The following is a 21302-nucleotide window of genomic DNA, read 5'->3' on the forward strand; positions in this document are numbered from 1 at the left end:
ACGTCACGGCTTGTGATTGGTCGCGTCGCCCATGTGACCGCGACGCGACCAATCACAAGCCGGATCGTAATTTTAAAATCCTGAATGCCTAGAATTAGGCATTGAGGACCTGAAAATTACGTCACGGCTTGCTGTGATTGGTCGCGTCGCGGCCACATGGGCGGCACGCGACCAATCAGAAGCCGTGACGTCGCGGAAGGAAGTAAAAGCGCGCATTTTAAGCAAAGAAGGCTCCCGGTTCCCTCGGTAAGGTCCAGGCTGCGTCGGAGAGGTGAGTATAGCAATATTTTTTATTTTAATTCTTTATTTTACACATTAATATGGATCCCAGGGCCTGAAGGAGAGTTTCCTCTCCTTCAGACCCTGGGAACCATCAGGAAAACCGTCCGATACTTGAGTCCCATTGACTTGTATTGGTATCGGGTATCGGTATCGGATTAGATTCGATACTTTGCCGGTATCGGCCGATACTTTCCGATACCGATACTTTCAAGTATCGGACGGTATCGCTCAACACTAATTACGACCTGAAAATATAGCCGTCAACCCTGCTAAGAGACAGATCTCCAAGCTTTTCTTAAATTCTTTATGGGGGAAGTTTGCTCAGAGATCTAATCTATCATGTACCAGCATTGTTAGGGATCCAGATGAGCTATTTAAGTATTTGTTCCTACCTTACTATGACATCTCGATGTTGCATTTCCTTGATGATGACAACGCAACAATTAACTGGAAATACACAAAAGGTCACCACACCGTCAACAAAAACACAAACATTTTTATAGCGTGTTTTACAACAGCGTATGCCCGGCTAGAGATCTATTCGCTGCTGGACCGGCTGCAGGAGAGGTGCCTTTATCACGACACAGATTCAGTTATTTTTGTACAGAGAGATGGTGAGTGGCAGCCGCCTTTAGGGGATTACCTGGGGGAGCTGACCAGTGAAATATCCGATGGTACACAAAAAAGTACTGGGAGATTGAAACGAGGCCGTTACGCAAAACACAAAAGAGCGTTTATACAAAGTGACGACTAATTGACGGTTTCACCACCCTGCCTTTTGGGTATTAGCAGAGTATTGTGGTGATGGATACACGCCTGCAACACCCATTCTCATGCATTCTAGCAGGACCGTCTAATTCTGGAAAGAGCTATTTTGTAAAACAACTGCTGTATAATATTGAAACTAATTTTTCTCAGAAACCTGATAATATTGTTTGGTTTTATTCGTGTTGGCAAAAACTATATGATGAAATCTCTCTCTCTTTTCCCCACGCCAGATTTGTGGAGGGTCTGCCGAATACATTCGTAGATGACGAATTATTCCCGCCGGAGAAGGTGAATTTGGCTATTGTTGATGATCTCATGGAGAGTGCTAGTGAAAATTGTGAGATAGAAAAAGCCTTTACCAAGTATGTGCACCACAGAAATCTCAGCATTTTCTACCTGGTTCAAAACATATTTTGTCAGGGTAAGAAAAGCCGTACGATAAATTTAAACACAAAATACATGGTGCTTTTTAATAACCCCCGAGATAAATTACAAATTTTAACTCTAGCTCGCCAGATGTATCCCGGAAAAACACGTTTTTTTCTAGAAGCTTTTGAGGATGCCATGCGGGAGCCTTATGGGTATTTGCTTGTAGATTTGAGAGCTAATACCCCTGAGGAACTTCGCTTAAGGACCGGATTGTTTCCACCAGCGTTGCCTGCTGTTTATGTTCAAAAGAAAAACGCTTCTAAAAAGTGAATTTTACCCAAGTATCAGACGTTCTACGCTGTGTGCGTTGTGATGTAAAGATGTCTGAGAGACTCCGGCGTAACTGGGCTCTCTTAAAAACTCTGGTGAAAGCAACCCCGACTGTCCGAAAGTCTATTTTGCGCGATGCGAGCAGTGATTTAATTACAGCCATAGGCGAGATTGCTTTAAACATCTTAAAAGGCAGGATTCCGCTGAAAGAGCGTCAAAAAGGCATATTAAAGAAGTGGCGTAAAGCTATAAGAACCCTGAGCGACAGATCTCAACCCATAAAGAAAAAGAAGCGGCTACTAAATCAGGCCGGCGGGTTTATCGGACCTCTTTTAGCTTTTGCAATCCCTATAATAACAAGTCTACTCGCAGGAAGATAATGGAGCATACAGAGAAAATGTATCTAGTCCCCAAACAGGAGCTAGACAAACTAAGACCTGCTGCTACAGCTAACATACGCGACAGTGTTATTCATCGCCTTGATGGCGAAATTAGCGCCATTTTACAACGTCGTGACATTCCCGATGATGTGAAAATTAAAATGTATAGCACCGTGCTACAACGATACTTAGTGCATACGCGGCACAGCTCAAAAGAAGTAACGGCTTTAAATCTCGTTAGCACTCCTGATCCTGGTCAGCAACAATTGTCAAATACCGACTCTGATAAAAATCAAGAGATCGCTGAAATTGTCAGCCACATAAACCAAAGATATAAAAAGAATGCTGAGTTTTTACTAAACAGGTTACTACAGAATAAAAATGTTACAGCATGGAATAATAAAGCTGAATTTATTTTCAAAGGATCCGTAATACCGGGGTCTAACTTACTGGATTTGGTACGTAGTACTACGCAGAGTCATGCTCTGACTGGCAGAAATTTACCGCCGGGTTGGGAATCATTTATGCAGGCTATGGCCGAGCTAAATATACCGTCTACAGTTGTTGGTAATCCCACTACTAGGAAGCTTTTAGATGAACTAAAAATTTCCAGCAGCGAGACACACGCAGTATTTACGCCGCAGAAGCTAACCCCTACGCCGCGTACAATCCAATCTTTACATTCCCCGTCATTAGGTACCACACGTGGAACTCTGCTACCTAAAAAAAGGTCTCTACTGATGCTACAAACCATGTGGCTCACGATGTAAAGAATGTACTGGATAAATATGTCGTACATGCCTTGTAACACCATATTATTTTGTAAGAATTGTAATGATGTATATTCAAGCGATACTATTTATTTTATAAGAAGTGTAATGATGTATAATCATCGTGCTATTTATTTTGTAAGAAGTGTACTGCTGTATGATCCCTGGACTATTTAATGTGATTGCTTTTATACTCTGCAAGCATTGAAATGTCTTTGTGATGTGTTTATTTTACAATAAAATCTTTTACATTTTTACAATACCGTGTCTTTTGCTTTTTTATAAACGTATAAAACACCACGCTTCATACTTGCGGGTGTTGTAATATGGCCGCATACATAATGTCCCCACTATAAATCACATATAAATGAGAATAACAATACTGGGTCTTTGCTTTTTTATATACGTATAAAACACCGCGCTTCATACTTGCGGGTGTTGTAATATGGCCACATACATAATGTGCCCATTATAAAGCACATATAAATGAGATATAAACATCTAATATAAAAAACAATTACGGGGATAATATTCACTGTATTAACAAATTAAACTATATCAAAAAGGGAGAGCACAGGGAACTTATCAAATAAGAGCAAACTTTAATACAGCACATTAATATAAAACAATTACTGGGATAATAAACACAATATTAAACACTGTGATAGCAGAAACACAGGCTCATTCTCCCTATCATCGGCTTATCAAACAAGAGTAAACTTTAATACAGCACATTAATCTAATATAAAACAATTACTGGGATAATAAACACTGTATCAAATACAGTGATAATAATATTAAACTATATCAAAAAGGGAGGGGGAGCAGTCACACAGCTGCTGTCAGCAGACAGGGAGGGGTGGGGTTACACACTTTGATACACTTTGATAGGGGCGTGTCCACCTGTCAAATTGAGTTTGACGAAACCACCCGACGCTCTACTACTCGCGGCGATACTAAATATGTGTACTTTTATTGTTTTTTTTTTATTTAGACAAAGAAATTTATTTATTGGAACAATATTTTTTTTTCTTTATTTAGGATTTTTAAATTTTTTTTACAAGTGTAAATATTTTTTTTTTTACTTTGTAACATTGCTCCAGGGGGGACATCACATTATAGTGACAGATCGCTGATCTGACACTTTGCAGTGCACTGTGTCAGATCAGCGATCACACAGGCACTGATGGAGGCTTGCAGGCCCCCCGCGGCCATCTTGGATCCAGAGCCTGCAGGGAGGAGGAGGTAGGAGCCCCTCGGAGCAACACATCGTGTTGCTCCGAGGGTCTCAGGGAAGCACGCAGGGAGCCCCCTCCTTGCGCGATGCTTCCCTGTGCCGCCAGAATGCTGCAATCATGTTTGATCACAGTGTAACGGGGGTTAATGTGCCAGGAGCGGTCCGTGACCGCTCCTGGCATGTAGTGCCGGATATCAGCTGTAATAATCAGCTGACACCCGGAGGTGATCGGCCGCGCTCCCCCCGTGAGCGCGGCAAATCGCTTATGACGTACTATTCCGTCCATGGGAAGTAGGGCCCACCCCACATGGAAGGAATAGTATGTCTAATGACAGAAAGGGGTTAAACACACTGAGTTTGCTAAGTATTGAACCCTGTTAAACATCACAGGAAAGACAGCACATTAAGAGAGCTTGCTCTGCAACTAAACTGTGCTAACTGCACACATGAATGAAGCAGATGCTAAGCCAAAAGAACGATCTCATACGACGCTATGTACAAAACCCTGTAGCTTTAGTAGAGAAGTATAGCATAAAGGTTGAGCTTGCTCGGTAACTGAACTGTGCCAATCGCGCACATGTACAAAAGAGATGCTAAGTCAAGCGGCTAGTTACCCCAGTCCTGACTCTTGACACTACTGAACATGTGCCTGACCGCCACCCTTACAATGTAGCAGACTAGAGACTCAGGCGTAGAGCAAAGGGTATGAAACTGCATAAGTGTGCAACCTGTCTACAATGTATACGGTCTCTGAGCAAAGACACACACACACGTGCAGACAGAGTGGTAGAGTAGCCACACACACACACACACACACACACCAAAAATAAATGATACTAGCGCACCCGTGTGCACCGCTGAGAGCCTTTTAACCCCTTTACCCCCAAGGGTGGTTTGCACATTACTGACCGGGCCAATTTTTACAATTCTGACCACTGTCCCTTTATGAGGTTATAACTCTGGAACGCTTCAATGGATCCTGATGATTCTGACAACTTTTTCTCATGACATATTGTACTTCATGACAGTGGTAAAATTTCTTTGATATTACCTGCGTTTATTTGTGAAAAAAACGGAAATTTGGCGAAAATTTTGAAAATTTCGCAATTTTCCAACTTTGAATTTTTATACAATTAAATCACAGAGATATGTCACAAAAAATACTTAATAAGTAACATTTCCCACATGTCTACTTTACATCAGCACAATTTTGGAACTAACATTTTTTTTTTGTTAGGGAGTTATAAGGGGTTAAAAGTTGACCAGCAATTTCTCATTTTTACAACACCATTTTTTTTTAGGGACCACATCTCATTTGAAGTCATTTTGAGGGGTCTATATGATAGAAAATACCCAAGTGTGACACCATTCTAAAAACTGCACCCCTCAAGGTGCTCAAAACCACATTGAAGAAGTTTATTAACCCTTCAGGTGTTTCACAGGAATTTTTGGAATGTTTAAATAAAAATGAACATTTAACTTTTTTACACAAATAATTTATTCAGCTCCAATTTGTTCTATTTTACCAAGGGTAACAGGAGAAAATGGACCACAAAAGTTGTTGTACAATTTGTCCTGAGTTTGACGATACCCCATATGTGGGGGTAAACCACTGTTTGGGCGCATGGCAGAGTTCGGAAGCGAAGGAGCGCCATTTGACTTTTCAATGCAAAATTGACTGGAATTCAGATGGGACGCCATGCTGCGTTTGGAGAGCCCCTGATGGGCCTAAACATTGAAACCCCCCACAAGTGACACCATTTTGGAAAGTAGACCCCCTAAGGAACTTATCTAGATGTGTGGTGAGCACTTTGACCCATTAAGTTATTCACAGAAGTTTATAATGCAGAGCCGTAAAAATAAAAAAATCATATTTTTTCACAAAAATGATTTTTTCGCCCCCAATTTTTTATTTTCCCAAGGGTAAGAGAAGAAATTGGACTCCAAAAGTTGTTGTACAATTTGTCCTGAGTACGCTGATACCCCATATGTGGGAGTAAACCACTGTTTGGGCGCAAAGGAGCGCGTTTGACTTTTCAATGCAAAATTGACTGGAATTGAGATGGGACGCCATGTTGTGTTTGGAGAGCCCCTGATGTGCCTAAACATTGAACCCCCCCACAAGTGACACTATTTTGGAAAGTAGACCCCCTAAGGAACTTATCTAGCTGTGTGGTGAGCACTTTAACCCACCAAGAGCTTCACAGAAGTTTATAATGCAGAGCCATAAAAATAAAAAATCATATTTTTCACAAAAATGATTTTTTCGCCCCCAATGTTTTATTTTCCCAAGGGTAAGAGAAGAAATTGGACCCCAAAAGTTGTTGTCCAATTTGTCCTAAGTACGCTGATACCTCATATGTGGGGGTAAACCACTGTTTGGGCTCATGGCAGAGCACGGAAGGGAGGGAGCGCCATTTGACTTCTCAATGCAAAATTGACTGGAATTGAGATGGGACGCCATGTTGGGTTTGGAGAGCCACTGATGTGCCTAAACATTGAACCCCCCCACAAGTGACACCATTTTGGAAAGTAGACCCCCTAAGGAACTCATCTAGATGTGTTGTGAGAGCTTTGAACCCCAAAGTGTTTCACTACAGTTTATAATGCAGAGCCGTGAAAATAAAAATTATTTTTTTTCCCCACAAAAATTATTTTTTAACCCTCAGTTTTGTATTTTACCAAGGGTAACAGGAGAAATTGGACCCCAAAACTTGTTGTCCAATTTGTCCTGAGTACGCTGATACTCCATATGTGGGGGGAAACCACCGTTTGGGCGCATGGGAGAGCTCGGAAGGGAAGGAGCGCCATTTGGAATGCAGACTTAGATGGAATGGTCTGCAGGCGTCGCGTTGCATTTGCAGAGCCCCTAATGTACCTAAACCATGGAAACCCCCCACAAGTGACCCCATATTGGAAACTAGACCCCCAAGGAACTTATCTAGATGTGTTGTGAGAACTTTGAACCCCCAAGTGTTTCACTACAGTTTATAACGTAGAGCTGTGAAAAAAAAAATATTTTTTTTACACAAAAATTATTTTTTAGCCCTCAGTTTTGTATTTTCCCAAGGGTAACAGGAGAAATTGGACCCCAAAAGTTGTTGCCCAATGTGTCCTGAGTACGATGATACTCCATATGTTGGGATAAACCCCTGTTTGTGCGCACGGGAGAGCTCGGAAGGGAAGGAGCACTGTTTTACTTTTTCAACGCAGAATTGGTTGGAATTGAGATCGGACGCAATGTCACGTTTGGAGAGCCCCTGATGTGCCTAAACAGTGGAAACCCCCCAATTATAACTGAAACCCTAATCCAAACACACCCCTAATCTCAACTGTAACCCTAACCACACCCCTAACCCTGACACACCCCTAACCCTAATCCCAACCCTATTCCCAACCGTAAATGTAATCCAAACCCTAACCCTAACTTTAGCCCCAACCCCAACTATAGCCCCAACCCTAACCCTACCTGTAGCCCTAAGCCTGGCCCCAACCCTAACCCTAGCCCTAACCCTAGCCCTAACCCTAAGCCTAGCCCTAACCCTAGCCCTAACCCTAATGGGAAAATGGAAATAAATACATTTTTTTAATTTTTTAATTTTTCATAACTAAGGGGGTGATGAAGGGGGGTTTGATTTACTATTTATAGCGTGTTTGCTAGCGGATTTTTGATTGGCAGCCGTCACATACTAAAAGACGCTTTTTATCGCAAAAAATGTTTTTTGCGTTACCACATTTTGAGTGCTATAATTTTTCCATATTTTGGTCCACAGAGTCATGTGAAGTCTTGTTTTTTGAGGGACGAGTTGACGTTTTTATTGGTAACATTTTCGGGCATGTGACATTTTTTGATCGCTTTTTATTCTGATTTTTGTGAGGCAGAATGACCAAAAACCAGCTATTCATGAATTTCTTTTTTGGGGGGCGTTTATACCGTTCCGCGTTTGGTAAAATGGATTAAGCAGTTTTATTCTTCGGGTGAGTATGATTACAGCGATACCTCACTTATATCTTTTTTTATGTTTTGGCGCTTTTATACGATAAAAACTATTTTATAGAAAAAATAATTATTTTTGCATTGCTTTATCCTGAGGACTATAACTTTTTTATTTTTTCGCTGATGATGCTGTATGGCAGCTCGTTTTTTGCGGGACAAGATGACGTTTTCAGTGATACCATGGTTATTTATTTCTTTTTGATCGCATGTTATTCCATTTTTTGTTCGGCGGTATGATAATAAAGCGTTGTTTTTTGCCTCGTTTTTTTTTTTTTTTACGGTGTTCACTGAAGGGGTGAACTAGTGGACAGTTTGATAGGTCGGGTTGTTACGGATGCGGCAATACTAAATATGTATACTTTTATTGTTTTTTAATTTATTTAGCTAAAGGAATGTATTTATTGGAACAATTTTTTTATTATTATTATTTATTTAGGATTTTTTTTTTTTTTACACATGTAATTTTTTATTTTTTAATATTTTCACTGTGCCCCGGGGGGGGGGGGGCATCACAGTAAAGTGACAGATCGCCAATCTGACACTTTGCTGTGCACTGTGTCAGATCGGCGATCTGACGTGCACTGCTGGAGGCTTCCCGGCGCCTGCTCTGAGCAGGCGCTGTGAAGCCACCTCCCTGCAGGACCCGGATGCAGCCCCGCGGCCATTTTGGATCTGGGGCTTGCAGGGAGGAGACGCTCGGTACAAGGTGAGCAGATGGCCTTGTACCGATCGTCTCAGGGAAGCACGCAGGGAGCCCCCTCCCTGCGCGATGCTTCCCTATACCACCGGAACACTGCGATCATGTTTGATTGCAGTGTCCTGGGGGTTAATGTGTAGGGGGCAGTCCGTGACCGCTCCTGGCACATAGTGCCAGATGTCAGCTGCGATAGTCAGCTGACACCCGGCCACGATCGGCCGCACTCCCCCCGTGAGCGCGACCGATCGCTCTGGATGTACTATTCCGTCCTTGGGAAGTAGGGCCCACCCCACATGGGTGGAATAGTACGTCCAATGACAGAAAGGGGTTAAATGCTAGGCTCCACCCCAAACACTCACGCCCAGCCAGCTGTGACATCGCAAATCTGGAGCTGCCACATCACCAGAGCAGCTAACGTCTGACCACCAATGAGAAGACGCCACATCTTGGACATGCTCAGTAAGGTGATCTCAGGACTTAGACTCCAGAGCGCAAGTCTGCACCTGTATATCACTGGTTACCATAGACTTGGCTGGAGAGCCAGCAGTAACCAAACATATACCATGAGCTTGAGCAAGACGCTGGGACTGACGTCTGTGCTGAGCAGCAATTGCAGTGGCTGGACTTGAATGGGAGACCACAGCCCCAGATAAGGCTTGGGATCTATCCCGCGCAGCAGGAAAATCCCGACGCCTAACAAATGTATGAACACGCTATTAACCTGCAGATATGGGTTGATCTGATGGATAATCAAACATGCCACCATCACACCCATCCTCAAAAAAACTAACCTTGACCCAACTGCTATGCCCAGCTATCGCCCCATATCACTGCTCCCGTTTGCTTCAAAACTCCTTGAGCAGCATGTCCATGCTCAACTTTCCTCCCACCTCTCATCTAACTCTCTCCTTGACAACCTCCAATCTGGCTTCCGCCCCCACCACTCCACCGAAACTGCCCTGACAAAAATTACTAATGACCTAGTCACAGCCAAAGCTAACAGACAGTTCTCCATCCTCCTCCTTCTTGACCTGTCCTCTGCTTTCGACACAGTCGATCACTGCCTACTGCTACAGATTCTTTCTTCCCTTGGCATCAAAGACCTCGCCCTGTCCTGGATTGCCTCATACCTATCCAACCGCACATTTAGCGTTTCCCACTCCCACACTACCTCCTCATCCCGCCCTCTCTCTGTTGGAGTCCCTCAAGGCTCTGTCCTAGGACCCCTACTTTTTTCCATCTATACCCTTGGCCTAGGACAACTCATAAAGTCCCATGGCTTCCAGTACCACCTGTATGCAGACGACACTCAGATCTACCTCTCTGGCCCAGATGTCACCTCCCTGCTGTCCAGAATCCCGAAGTGTCTGTCAGCCATATCCTCCTTCTTCACCTCTCGCTTCCTAAAACTCAATGTAGACAAAACCGAATTCATCATCTTTCCCCCACCTCACGTATCCCCCCTACCCAATCTATCTATTATGGTGAACGGCATCACGCTCTCTCCCGCTCCTGAAATCCGCTGCCTCGGAGTAACTCTTGACTCTGCCCTGTCCTTCAAACCTCACGTCCAAGCTCTTGCCACCTCCTGTGGCCTCCAACTCAAAAATATTGCCAGAATCCGTTCCTTCCTCAGTCCACAATCTACTAAAACTCTTGTGCATGCTCTCATCATCTCCCGCCTCGATTACTGCAACACCCTCCTCTGCGGCCTCCCCGCTAACTCTCTTGCACCACTCCAGTCTGTCCTCAACTCTGCTGCCCGCCTAATCCACCTCTCTCCTCGCTACTCCCCTGCTTATCCCCTCTGCAAATCCCTCCACTGGCTCCCAATCTCCCAACGAATCCAGTTCAAACTACTAACACTGATCTACAAAGCCATCCACAACCTGTCCCCTCCCTATATCTCTGAACTAATCTCCCACTATCTTCCCTCACGTAATCTTCGTTCATCCCAAGACCTCCTACTCTCCTCCACACTTATTCGTTCCTCACACAATCGCCTCCAAGATTTCTCCCGAATATCCCCCATCCTCTGGAATTCCATGCCTCAACACGTCCGATTATCCACCACCCTCGGATCCTTCAGACGGAACCTGAAAACCCATCTCTTCAGGAAAGCCTACAGCCTACAATAACCGAGCCGCCGCCTCACCACCGCCAGAGCCGCCGCCGCCTCACCCCTACCTTCTGTTTCTTCCCCACTATCCCATAGAATGTAAGTCCGCAAGGACAGGGTCCTCTCCCCTCTGTACCAGTGTGTCACTGTAAACCTGTTTACTGTAAATGATATCTATAACTCTGTATGTAACCCCTTTCTCATGTACAGCACCATGGAATTAATGGTGCTATATAAATAAATAATAATAATAATAATAGCATTCTAACACTGTGCAGCTGCTGCACTGAGTGCCCCAGTGCCAGAAGGAAATTAACTTTATTCCTCCCGGCAGGTTCGATTCTTCAGACATAGGGTTGCTGTAACTGCGCCCTGACACTGACTGATAGTTGACCCTAGTTTCATCCTATTTGTATCTGTAGGGGATCAGTTTTTTAAAAGACCTCTTCAGGTTCATGTTTTAATTTAAATTTCTCACTAATATGTATCCATATGACACAGAAGCAAATCGAAAGTCTTTAGATTTGTATCAGTGTCTCAAGGATCCACACTGACTTGCATGGCCGAGTCGGACCTGCAAACACAGATTAGAAAAGGGCCTGCTCTAAATATCGCAGATCTAACACTTAGATCTGTGATTTTCATGGATGTGTGAATAGACCCATTTAACTCTATGGGTTAATTTACTGTCCAAGAAAAAAACGGACAGTACACACACATGACATCTGGAAGTGTGAATACAACCTTAGTGTAATGCAAACTGTGGAGCTCAAATCATTGGAAAGTAATGGCTCTTACTAAAGAGTAGTGATGAGCGAGTGTACTCGTTGCTCGGGTGGTCTCGGAGATTTAGTTTTTGTTGCCGCAGCTGCATGATTTACGGCTGCTAGCCAGCCTGAGTACATGTGGGGATTGCCTGGTTGCTAGAGAATCCCCACATGTATTCAGGCTGTCTAGTAACTGTAAATCATGCAGCTGAGGCAACAAAAACTACATTTCCAAGATCACCCGAGCAACAAGTACACTCGCTCACCACTACTAAAGAGATTTAGCAGCAGTATGTAGGCTGCAAGGAAAGGAATCACAGTACATAGTTCAATTCATTCTACTAAATTAAATGCTCCATTACCCTGGATATAACCTAATCTTTGTAGAGTCTAAAAATGTTGGCAACAAAAAAAAAATCTTGATTTTTCTGCTGTTACAACTATGTGCTTAATTGGTTTTTATTAAATACATGCATATTTAACAAGGTGAGGTTTGGAGCGCCTTTGCCTAGGGCATCAACAGTACAGTAAAGGTCATGAGCTGGCACAGGACCATGCTGTTGAATGGAACATAATTGGGATTTTAATATTTGACTTATGGTCTTTAACCTTTTCCAGTGGTATGGAGAAAAAATTACCAAAAATCATATTTTATTCCACTGTATTTTATTGGCTTATCAGGCTAGGTAGCAAACAATCTAAATATCTTGTATTAGTATGCAGTAAAATCACACAAAGACAGATCTAAAACAAAATTGTGGGCATACCATACCTTTTTTGGTATTTTTTGTTGAAAATATAGAGGTTTTATTTTTTAGATTTCCTATTATTTAGTTTTGACAAAACTTTATTAATTCAGTCATGATTACATGTATTTTAGTGCTTTTCTGCAGCTTAAGACTTCACTGAATCCCTTGCATTTTGTTGGAAATGTTAGACACTGTGTTTTTTGGCACAGCAAAAATAGTGTCAAAAACTCACTGCAATCTCATTGTGGCAACTTATCCTTATATTTCAGTTGTTGAAAAATCCTTAAAGAAAGGACCCTCAAAACAATATTTTATTTAAACTAAGCAGATAGTCATATAAGAGACTCAGTCGCTATAATCGCATCATTCATACCTTTACTGTATAAATCTGTCCCACCCTCAGGCATTAAAAGCGCTCTATATTCCCATATGCTAATTAGAGAGCTCAGTGCCCCCTTCGCGTAATTCTACATTACTGTGCAACATTTCATACTTTGGTCTCCTGCTCTTTTAAAAAAACCTCAGAAGTGCACTAGTTAACAAAAATCACAATTTGCGCAAAATTTTGTGACATTCGATGAGTTAGTGTTTGGTGCTTGATAAAATTGGAGTGGTGGGGTTGAAGTGAGTACAATAAACATTTCATGCAAATTATCCCATTTTTGTAAATGTGGGCCAACATTGGAGTTCGTAGATTGGATCAAGTATGTATATAGCACAATCTCCTCTCTACTGCAGCCTCTTCACTCAATCATGAGAGACAGAGAGGGGTGTATTCGAATTAGGGGGGACAAAATGTGAACCTAAGCTGCTTGGCCACACCAAGCTTGCACCGAGCACCCTAATTAGCGTACGGAAATAAAAAGTGTATTTTGCCCAATGGAGATACAGATTTGTTTTGTAAAGGTATGGGGTTGGACTCATCAAGACCTGAGTTGTTCACGCCGGTCTTGATGAGGGGGGTGTGCTGGAGTTAGACTCTCCTGATTCATGAAGAGATGCACGCCTCTTTAGAAATCTGGAGTGTCTGACGAGTGACGAATCACCGCAGCTAGTCACGATTTAGACAGACTGTGGCGTCATCCTGGCCATTTCGTTGGAGCTGGGAGAAGATGCCTAAAATTCTCAAAATTTAGGCGCAATGCCAAGTTCAAAGCTTTTACGCAAGAATTTTGGCCCATCATTTTTGTAGTAGCCATATTAGTATGTGACTAGTTTAATTTGCGTTTTTTAGTGATAGACTAATTTCGAGGAAATTCCTCAATACTGAAAGCAATGTTCAATACGTATAATCATCAACCTCCCACTTGTATAGATTTAAGCAGAAAGATTGACTGGCAGTGCTTGAAATTCAAGGCCAATATTAGTCAGTGATAACAGGAATATCTGCATGATATATGCTGGTCAATAGCAAGTATCCAGCGATGCTTCAGATGATAGAAGGTGCACATAAATCCGGCACCATTCATGGGTTATCAAACAATACAAAACAGAAAGTCAGGCCAGAATATGCTTTAAAAGACAAAATGTTTCCTTTTTTTCCTGAACGTGATAGCATTTTGTTCTTGCCATACCACTGAACAGTTTGCAACTGAAATACAAAATCAGCTATCGACGCTCCAATCATCTCCGCGCAGCAACTGTGCTCAAACCAGCCGAAAACCACAGGGTGGACATGTTAGTCTTGAAGTCATGAACTATGATAGAATTGGAAATACTTTTGTCATTTTGCCTAGTTTTGTATATAAAAAACGATTTGACAGCTACAAAGCTAAATGCCCTAAATCTGGCACTGAAAGATAGTATTTTATTTTGGAGCATGAAATGGTGTAATAAAAATATGTCAAGTAGTGATGAGCAAGTATACTCGTTGCTCGGGTTTTCCCGAGCATGCTCGATTGGTCTCCAAGTATTTGTTAGTGCTCAGGGATTTAGTTTTCGTTGCCGCAGCTGTGAATGATTTACGGCTGCTAGACAGCCTGAATACATGTGGGAATTCCCTAACAAACAGGCAACCCCCACATGTATTCAGCCTGTCTAGCAGCCATAAATCATTCACAGCTGCAGCAACGAAAACTAAATCTCTGAGCACTAACAAATACTCGGAGACCAACCGAGCGTGCTCGGGAAAACCCGAGCAACGAGTATACTCGCTCATCACTAATGTCAAGACCTATAAAATGCCCCAGCTGAAGCTTATGCCTGGTCGGATCTGGTACTTTCTTCCCATTTTTTTTCTGACGCAGGAAACATTGAATATGCTTTCTATATTTGAACACTGATGACACCCCACACTGCGGAGTGTCCCTACACACCCTGACATTGGCCAATCAGTGCTAGATTGTGTAGAGACACTACATTTACAAGGAGAATAGTAACGCCCAGTTGTCAATTTATTCATACATTTCTAGTAGGAATTACAGGGAAACCGCACAATGCAGAGTTCTAATAAAAAATACCAAATTGTTATTTCATAGGAGTTAAATAAAACAAACCTGTTAAAAGATCAATTTTAAAGGCAATCCTTTAAATTTGATCTTTAAAGTCCAATTTGTTACCAGGTTTTTGCTACCCCATCTCAGAGCAGCATTTTATAGAGACCCCGATTCCAGGGATGTGTCACTTACTGGTCTGCATGCTGCCATATTGATAAAATCATTGTTTTCTCTGCTGCAGATCTGATAGTTCTGTCTGTGTACACTGTGCATAGGCAGAAAGCTTAAAATCAGTGGTGTGGGCGGGATACTACTGAGATCATGAATATTCTTGACTACATAGCAGCAGGTTTATTAGTCTTCTAGTGATAATTTCCTGCTGATAAAACAGTGATATTATGAAAGCTACAGCAAGTAGCCCAGTAAGTGACACATAGCTTGAATCAGGGTTTCTGTCTCTACATTATGATACTCTGAGATTAGATGGCGAAAAAAAGGTGACAGATTCCCTTTAAGGGATTACTGTAGAGCTTAAACGTTATAAAAAGTAATAATGACTTTTTTTTAAAATTACTTCTTTACAATTCATTTATTTGGCTCTAATGCATATAAATCCAAAAAAAGGAACCTAAAGAAAATCCAATGAGTAAAACATTGACCTAAACTTAGAAAAGTTATGTCAATCAGAATGCCAAGAAACTAAAAGCGCAATATTCTGGTCATTCACACGGCTGGGACATTTCCTGAGACAACCTACATTCAGATAGCGGTTCCTCATCCTCCTCTTTGCTCTGTTTGCCGGGGGTATGGAGGGAACTATTGACTGTAGACTCCATGTCATCTCCACCTTCTTGAGGCATATCTGAGGATGTCGTACCTCCAGTTACCATATCATCAGAGCTCGGGAGAAGAGAGGACACACTACTTATGGTTGGTGTGTGCACTGATGAAAGTCCACTATAGCGTGAAATGCTGAGGAAGGACAGTTTTCGGGCTCGTAACTGGCTGCGGAGAACTTTTGGATTCTGCTTTTTATTCTGTAAATAGGGAGACAGAGAAAAATTATTATACAACTGCTCATAAAAATGATAGTTACAAGAACACAACTCCTCTGAGAAAAGCCAGCTAACCTTTGTGGGTTGGGCTCTTTAAAAAAGTCAAATCGCCGGGTCAAAAATGACCCGTTTTTGCCCTTATTTTATTCGTTGCTCCCCTGACTATTCAGTTTTTTATTTTATTAAAAGCCACCACATTATTCTAGACATATGGGCCTTTTTATTTAGTACTAATGTTTATGGTCTTAACCAATGGGGGGTTCCTCCCAGGGTAATTATGTGGGGCAGCCTAAAAACATGCAACCAAAAATGTTTTGAGCCACGTCCAACTTGTGAAGACCACAAAAATAGGATGAAATTAAAAAGCCCATAGCTCTGGACCTGTATGGTGGATTTAAAAAAAAACACTAAGTGGAGCAGCAGGGACAAAATAAGAGCACTGGCCATTTTTCACTTTGTGACAGGTCCTTTTTAAAGCCCCAAGCGATGATATTATGTGACCAGGAGAAGCAACAGCGACCACATATTTGCTCAGCAGTGACCAGAAAGTAATGAAGGAGGATCAACAATATGCAACCCCCTGAATTTGTCTGATTAGGGAACTCCTGGAAAGAAGGCCCACATAAGTGAAGAGGGCTAGAACGCTATAGCGCCACCTATTGGAAGCAGCAATCCAAAAAGTCACTATCAACCCTTTAATAAGCCTTGCCATTTGAGTTAGGAAAAAAGCCTAACCGGAATCTCAATTTGCATTCACGGTGTTCCGAGGAATTGCCCCTCATTAGTGCAAAGTATGAGATCTGATTTGGCTAGGCGAGAGGCTTAAAACTGGGATCTAAGGTGTAACATTTCACCTTGTGGAGAGTAACAAGCCAGGCCTGTTCAAAATAAAGTTTTTCGTTTATTCTTGTATTAAAAAAAGGAACTTTACTTTATGTTTATGCAGTTGATTACACAGAATTTGAACAGATGACCTAATGCTCATGTTGTCTTGAGCTAGTGAAGCGATGGCCCGGGGACCACCATGGTGCAGGAAGACTACTGTACACAAGATGAGGTGCAAACAACAAAGGATAGATTTATTGGGAGACAGGGAATGGAAGGGACAAGGAAGATGCAAACGGGTTTATAATAGTAAAAGATAATGCACCTGAGTCAACTTGTATGTAAAATAGCACGATACTTAAGCAATTGCAAACTCAGAACCTATCTCATAATCAACTTTGCACAATGGAACATATATATATCGATGCTACTCTGCATATAGCCTCCCTGGCCTTTACTACACAGGCCACACGGCTACCGTGCTCTAACTGCTGAAGTCTGTGCTAGGCCCTAACTGGTGCACCAGACAGGAACAGACTCACGGTGACGTTGGGGACACAGGTCCAGTCCCAGGGGGCCCCTGAAGTCCTTAACTGTGGTACACACGGGTTCCTGTCGGCTCTGTAAAGCGTGGTCTTCTCTTTGCTCCTGGAAACCGTAGGTCCCCTTCTCGCTATCTTCGTGGCTTCACAAACCAGCGCAGAACAGCCACCCTTTGCTGTAGCCGGGAACGTCTATTTAGCAAACGCAGTTCGTCTTAAGCTGTGTAATCTTTCCTGCAGCAAAAGTCTCTTCCTTGCAGATAGCAAAGCACCCAAAGTTCTCTCAGTTCCCTCTGGAAACTTCTCTCTCTACGCTGCTTCAGCTCCACCCCTTCACTCAGCCCTGAGCAGTCCATAGCAAAACAAGAGCAGGGGAGAACAGCAGAACATACCATCACATAGACAAGCGGGTGCAGCCTCTTAAAGTGACAGCGTGTTTCTTATTATGCATAACAGCACCACCCTCTTACATGCCTCCCTTCTTAATGATGGTCGTCCTCGGCCATCACAGCTTCAGGGTAAAAGTATAATGGAGGAGACAACAAAGGTATACAAACAGACAGAGCACACTGTTCTACATATCGGACTGGTGGAACCCCTGCATTAGACCTCTGGGATCTCCGAAGCTCTTGGCTGTCAGGCAAGGCTTGACTATCTTCCAGAGGAACACTTGTTGCAGGGGACACTGTGAGCTCTTGTCTGGTCTCATCCTCACATGGCGGTACTGGTACATCCATGGGATTACCGTTTCTGGGCGGCTGAGGACCCCCTACTGTGTCAGGGACGGTCCACCACTCCTCATCGATTTGGCCATCAGGCATGACAGATTTAGGAGGTGGAGTGGCGCCTTCAGGCGACAATGGCGTAGAACAGACCTCAGACCGGCAAGGCCGCAGCATATTTCTGTGAAGTACTCTAGGGGCGGATGCCCCATTCTCAATCTGTACCTTGTAGACAGGGCCGTTAGCATACACTCTCTCGATAACCTTGTACGGCTGTACTTCCCATCTCTCACTTAGTTTTCCCTTGGGGCGTTTCTCTCTGACCAACACTCGGTCTCCAGGTTGGAGCGGTAACTCTTGAGTCGGTTTGCGGGCCGTATGTTCTTTTTCTTGCAGTTGCTGACCCGCCAACCGCGGGATCGTTTGCAAACGTTGTCGATGCTCTTTCACCCATGAGGTGACATTTCGCTCCATCAGCTCCTCTGGCTGTTCCAGATTCAGCTCAATGATCTCTCGTCCAGCTCTTCCAAACAACAGTAGATAGGGGGTGTAACCCGTGGTGGAGTGGACCCGATTGTTGTAGGTCCAGACCAATTCCGGCAGATAGTCTGGCCAACACACCTTATCCTCTTCCAATGTTCTCAGCATCTGAAGCAAGGTTCTGTTAAAGCGTTCGCAAGCTCCATTGCCTTGAGGATGATAAGGGGTGGTCCGGGACCGCTCGATGCCATACATGCGATACAATTCTTCCATCACCTTGCCTTGGAAACACGCGCCTTGGTCGGAGTGGATGCGCTTTGGGCACCCATACACCCGGATGAAGTCTTGGCAGATGGCTCGCGCCGCCGATTCCGCAGTCTGGTCTCTAGTCGGGGTTACTACTGCGAACTTAGAAAAATGATCGGTCATCACCAAACAATATTGCAGCCCCCGGGCCGAGTGTCCCACGAGGAGATAGTCGATCATCAAGACTTCCAATGGCTCCTTAGTTTGTATGGTCTGGATGGGTGCCCTCTGTTCAGTACTCTTAATGAGGTCACATACTCGACACTGCCGGCAAACCTCTTCCACCACAAGCTCCAACCGAGGACAATAGACATGCCGCTGCAACCATTGGTAGGTCTTTGTGGAGCCAAAGTGCGCTCCGAATTCATGGGCTTCTTTAGCTATTTCTTGAGCCATTCTTCCTGGGATGACCACTTGCCACCTTACTTCCATATCTTTTGGCTGTTGCTTCTTACGATATAGTACTGACTCTCTCACTTCCAGTCTATCCCACTGGTGCAACACACTCCTCATTTCAGAGTCCAGATCATCTCTTTCTTGTTTGCCAGGCTTCCGCTTTTGCGTTACCCACCATTTCATCTGTCTCAGCCCTTCGTCTTCATCCTGAACGTGTCCCCATTCTTCATTGGTTCTTCCCAGGGACCGAGGTAATGCGCAGGCCTCCCTTCTTGACTGGGCCACAACCATCGGGGGCTTGAACTTATTAAAGTCTGGGGTTTCCTCCTCTTCAAGTTGTTCATCAAGATCCCCCACTGGAGTCTCCACAGGCACTCTGGACAGCCCATCCGCATTTGCGTTTTCGGTAGCAGAGCGATAGCGAATAGTAAAGTCGAACTTGGCCAAGCGAGCCATCCACCGTTGTTCTAAGGCCCCCAGTTTAGCATTCTCAAGGTGGGCCAGGGGATTATTGTCTGTTCGAACTTGGATTTTTGTACCTGTCAGGAAGCCTGCAAACTTTTCTGTCATGGCCCATACCAGAGCCAGGAGCTCTAACCGGAAGGAGCTGTAATTGTGAGGGTTTCTTTCGCTGTCTCGCAGGGACCTGCTAGCATACCCGATGACTCTCTCATGTCCATCCTGTATCTGAGAAAGTACTGCACCGAGTCCATGTAGGCTACCATCAGTGTACAACAGGAACGGTTGATTGAAGTCTGCGTAGGCCAAAATCGGGGCCGAAGTAAGGGCATCCGTTATAGCCTGGAAGGCCTCGTGTTGTCCCTGTGCCCAGGGGATGCGCTGGGTCTTCGGCACTCCAGCGGTCCCCCTCAGCAACTCGTTGAGGGGACCGGCCAACTTCGCGAAGTCTTTAACAAACCGGCGGTAGTACCCCGCTAGTCCCAGGAAGGCCTGGAGTTCTCTCACTGTTTGAGGGACTGGCCACTTCTGGATAGCAGCTACTTTTTCTGGCGAGGGTAGGACTCCATCTTGTGACACTATGTGACCTAGGTACTCGATCTCCCTCTTGAAGAGGTGGCATTTCTTTGGCTTCAACTTCAGGTTATGAGCACGCAATCTTCCGAGTACCTGTCCAAGCCGGGCAAGGTGATCTTCGAAAGAGGATGAAAACACAATGATGTCATCCAGATAGATCAGGGTAGCCTCAAAATTTAGATCTCCCAAACACTTCTCCATCAGCCGTTGAAAGGTGCCTGGGGCATTGGAGAGCCCGAAGGGCATCCGGTTAAACTCGTACAGTCCCATAGGGAGGATGAAGGCGGTTTTCTCTCTGTCTTTCTCTGCCACGGCTACTTGCCAATACCCGCTTGCTAGGTCCAGGGTGGAGAAGTACTTGGCTTTCCCCAACGCTGTCAAGGATTCCTCGATGCGGGGCAACGGATACGAGTCTCGAACAGTGCAGGCACTGAGTTTCCTGTAGTCTACACAGAACCCGGATGGTCCCATCCTTTTTCTTGACGAGCACCACCGGGGCTGCCCAAGGGCTCTGACTACTCTGCACCACTCCTGAATCCAGCATCTGCCGCAGTAATGTTTTCACCTCTTGGTACATCTTGGGTGGGATCTGCCGGTATCGTTCTCGAATTGGACGAGCTTCCCCTGTTGGGATCTCATGCGTGATGGCTTCAGTACAGCCGAAATCTTCGGCGTGACGGGCGAATGCGGCCTGATTTTCCCACAGCATAGTTTCTATTGCTTGCACGTGCTCAGGGCCCATAGCCTTCACATCCACTTCCATTTGTTCAAGGATGACCCGTCCACTCCACTCCGGGGATGGTGTCTCTTCGCCTCCCGCGGCAACTGCTAGGGTCCACCCCACGCCTTCTTTCGGTGATAGAGGCATCTCCTTATGACTCACCACTTCACCCTTATGTAGGTACACCAGGGCTAGATCTGTCCCTCATGGCAAGGCGACCTCCCTGGGGCTCACATTCAAAGCTCTTATGGGGACATGTCCTCGCTGGACCACAGCTATCGTGCGAGCTATCATGACTTCTTGATCCCCTCCGCCGCCTA

General features: G+C 44.2%; 1 protein-coding gene across 1 annotated transcript in view; it reads right to left on the bottom strand.

Annotated features, from left to right (window-relative positions):
- The window catches only part of CCDC60 (coiled-coil domain containing 60), a 329554-nt gene that overhangs the window by 112354 nt on the left and 195898 nt on the right, over positions 1 to 21302 (bottom strand). Inside the window, exon 8 of the mRNA XM_077292073.1 lies at positions 15658 to 15937. Within this exon, the coding sequence (XP_077148188.1) occupies positions 15658 to 15937 (280 nt within the window). The remainder of the gene's footprint in view (positions 1 to 15657; positions 15938 to 21302) is intronic.

The sequence above is a fragment of the Ranitomeya variabilis genome, chromosome 1, assembly GCF_051348905.1.
Source record: "Ranitomeya variabilis isolate aRanVar5 chromosome 1, aRanVar5.hap1, whole genome shotgun sequence".
Lineage (NCBI taxonomy): Eukaryota > Metazoa > Chordata > Amphibia > Anura > Dendrobatidae > Ranitomeya > Ranitomeya variabilis.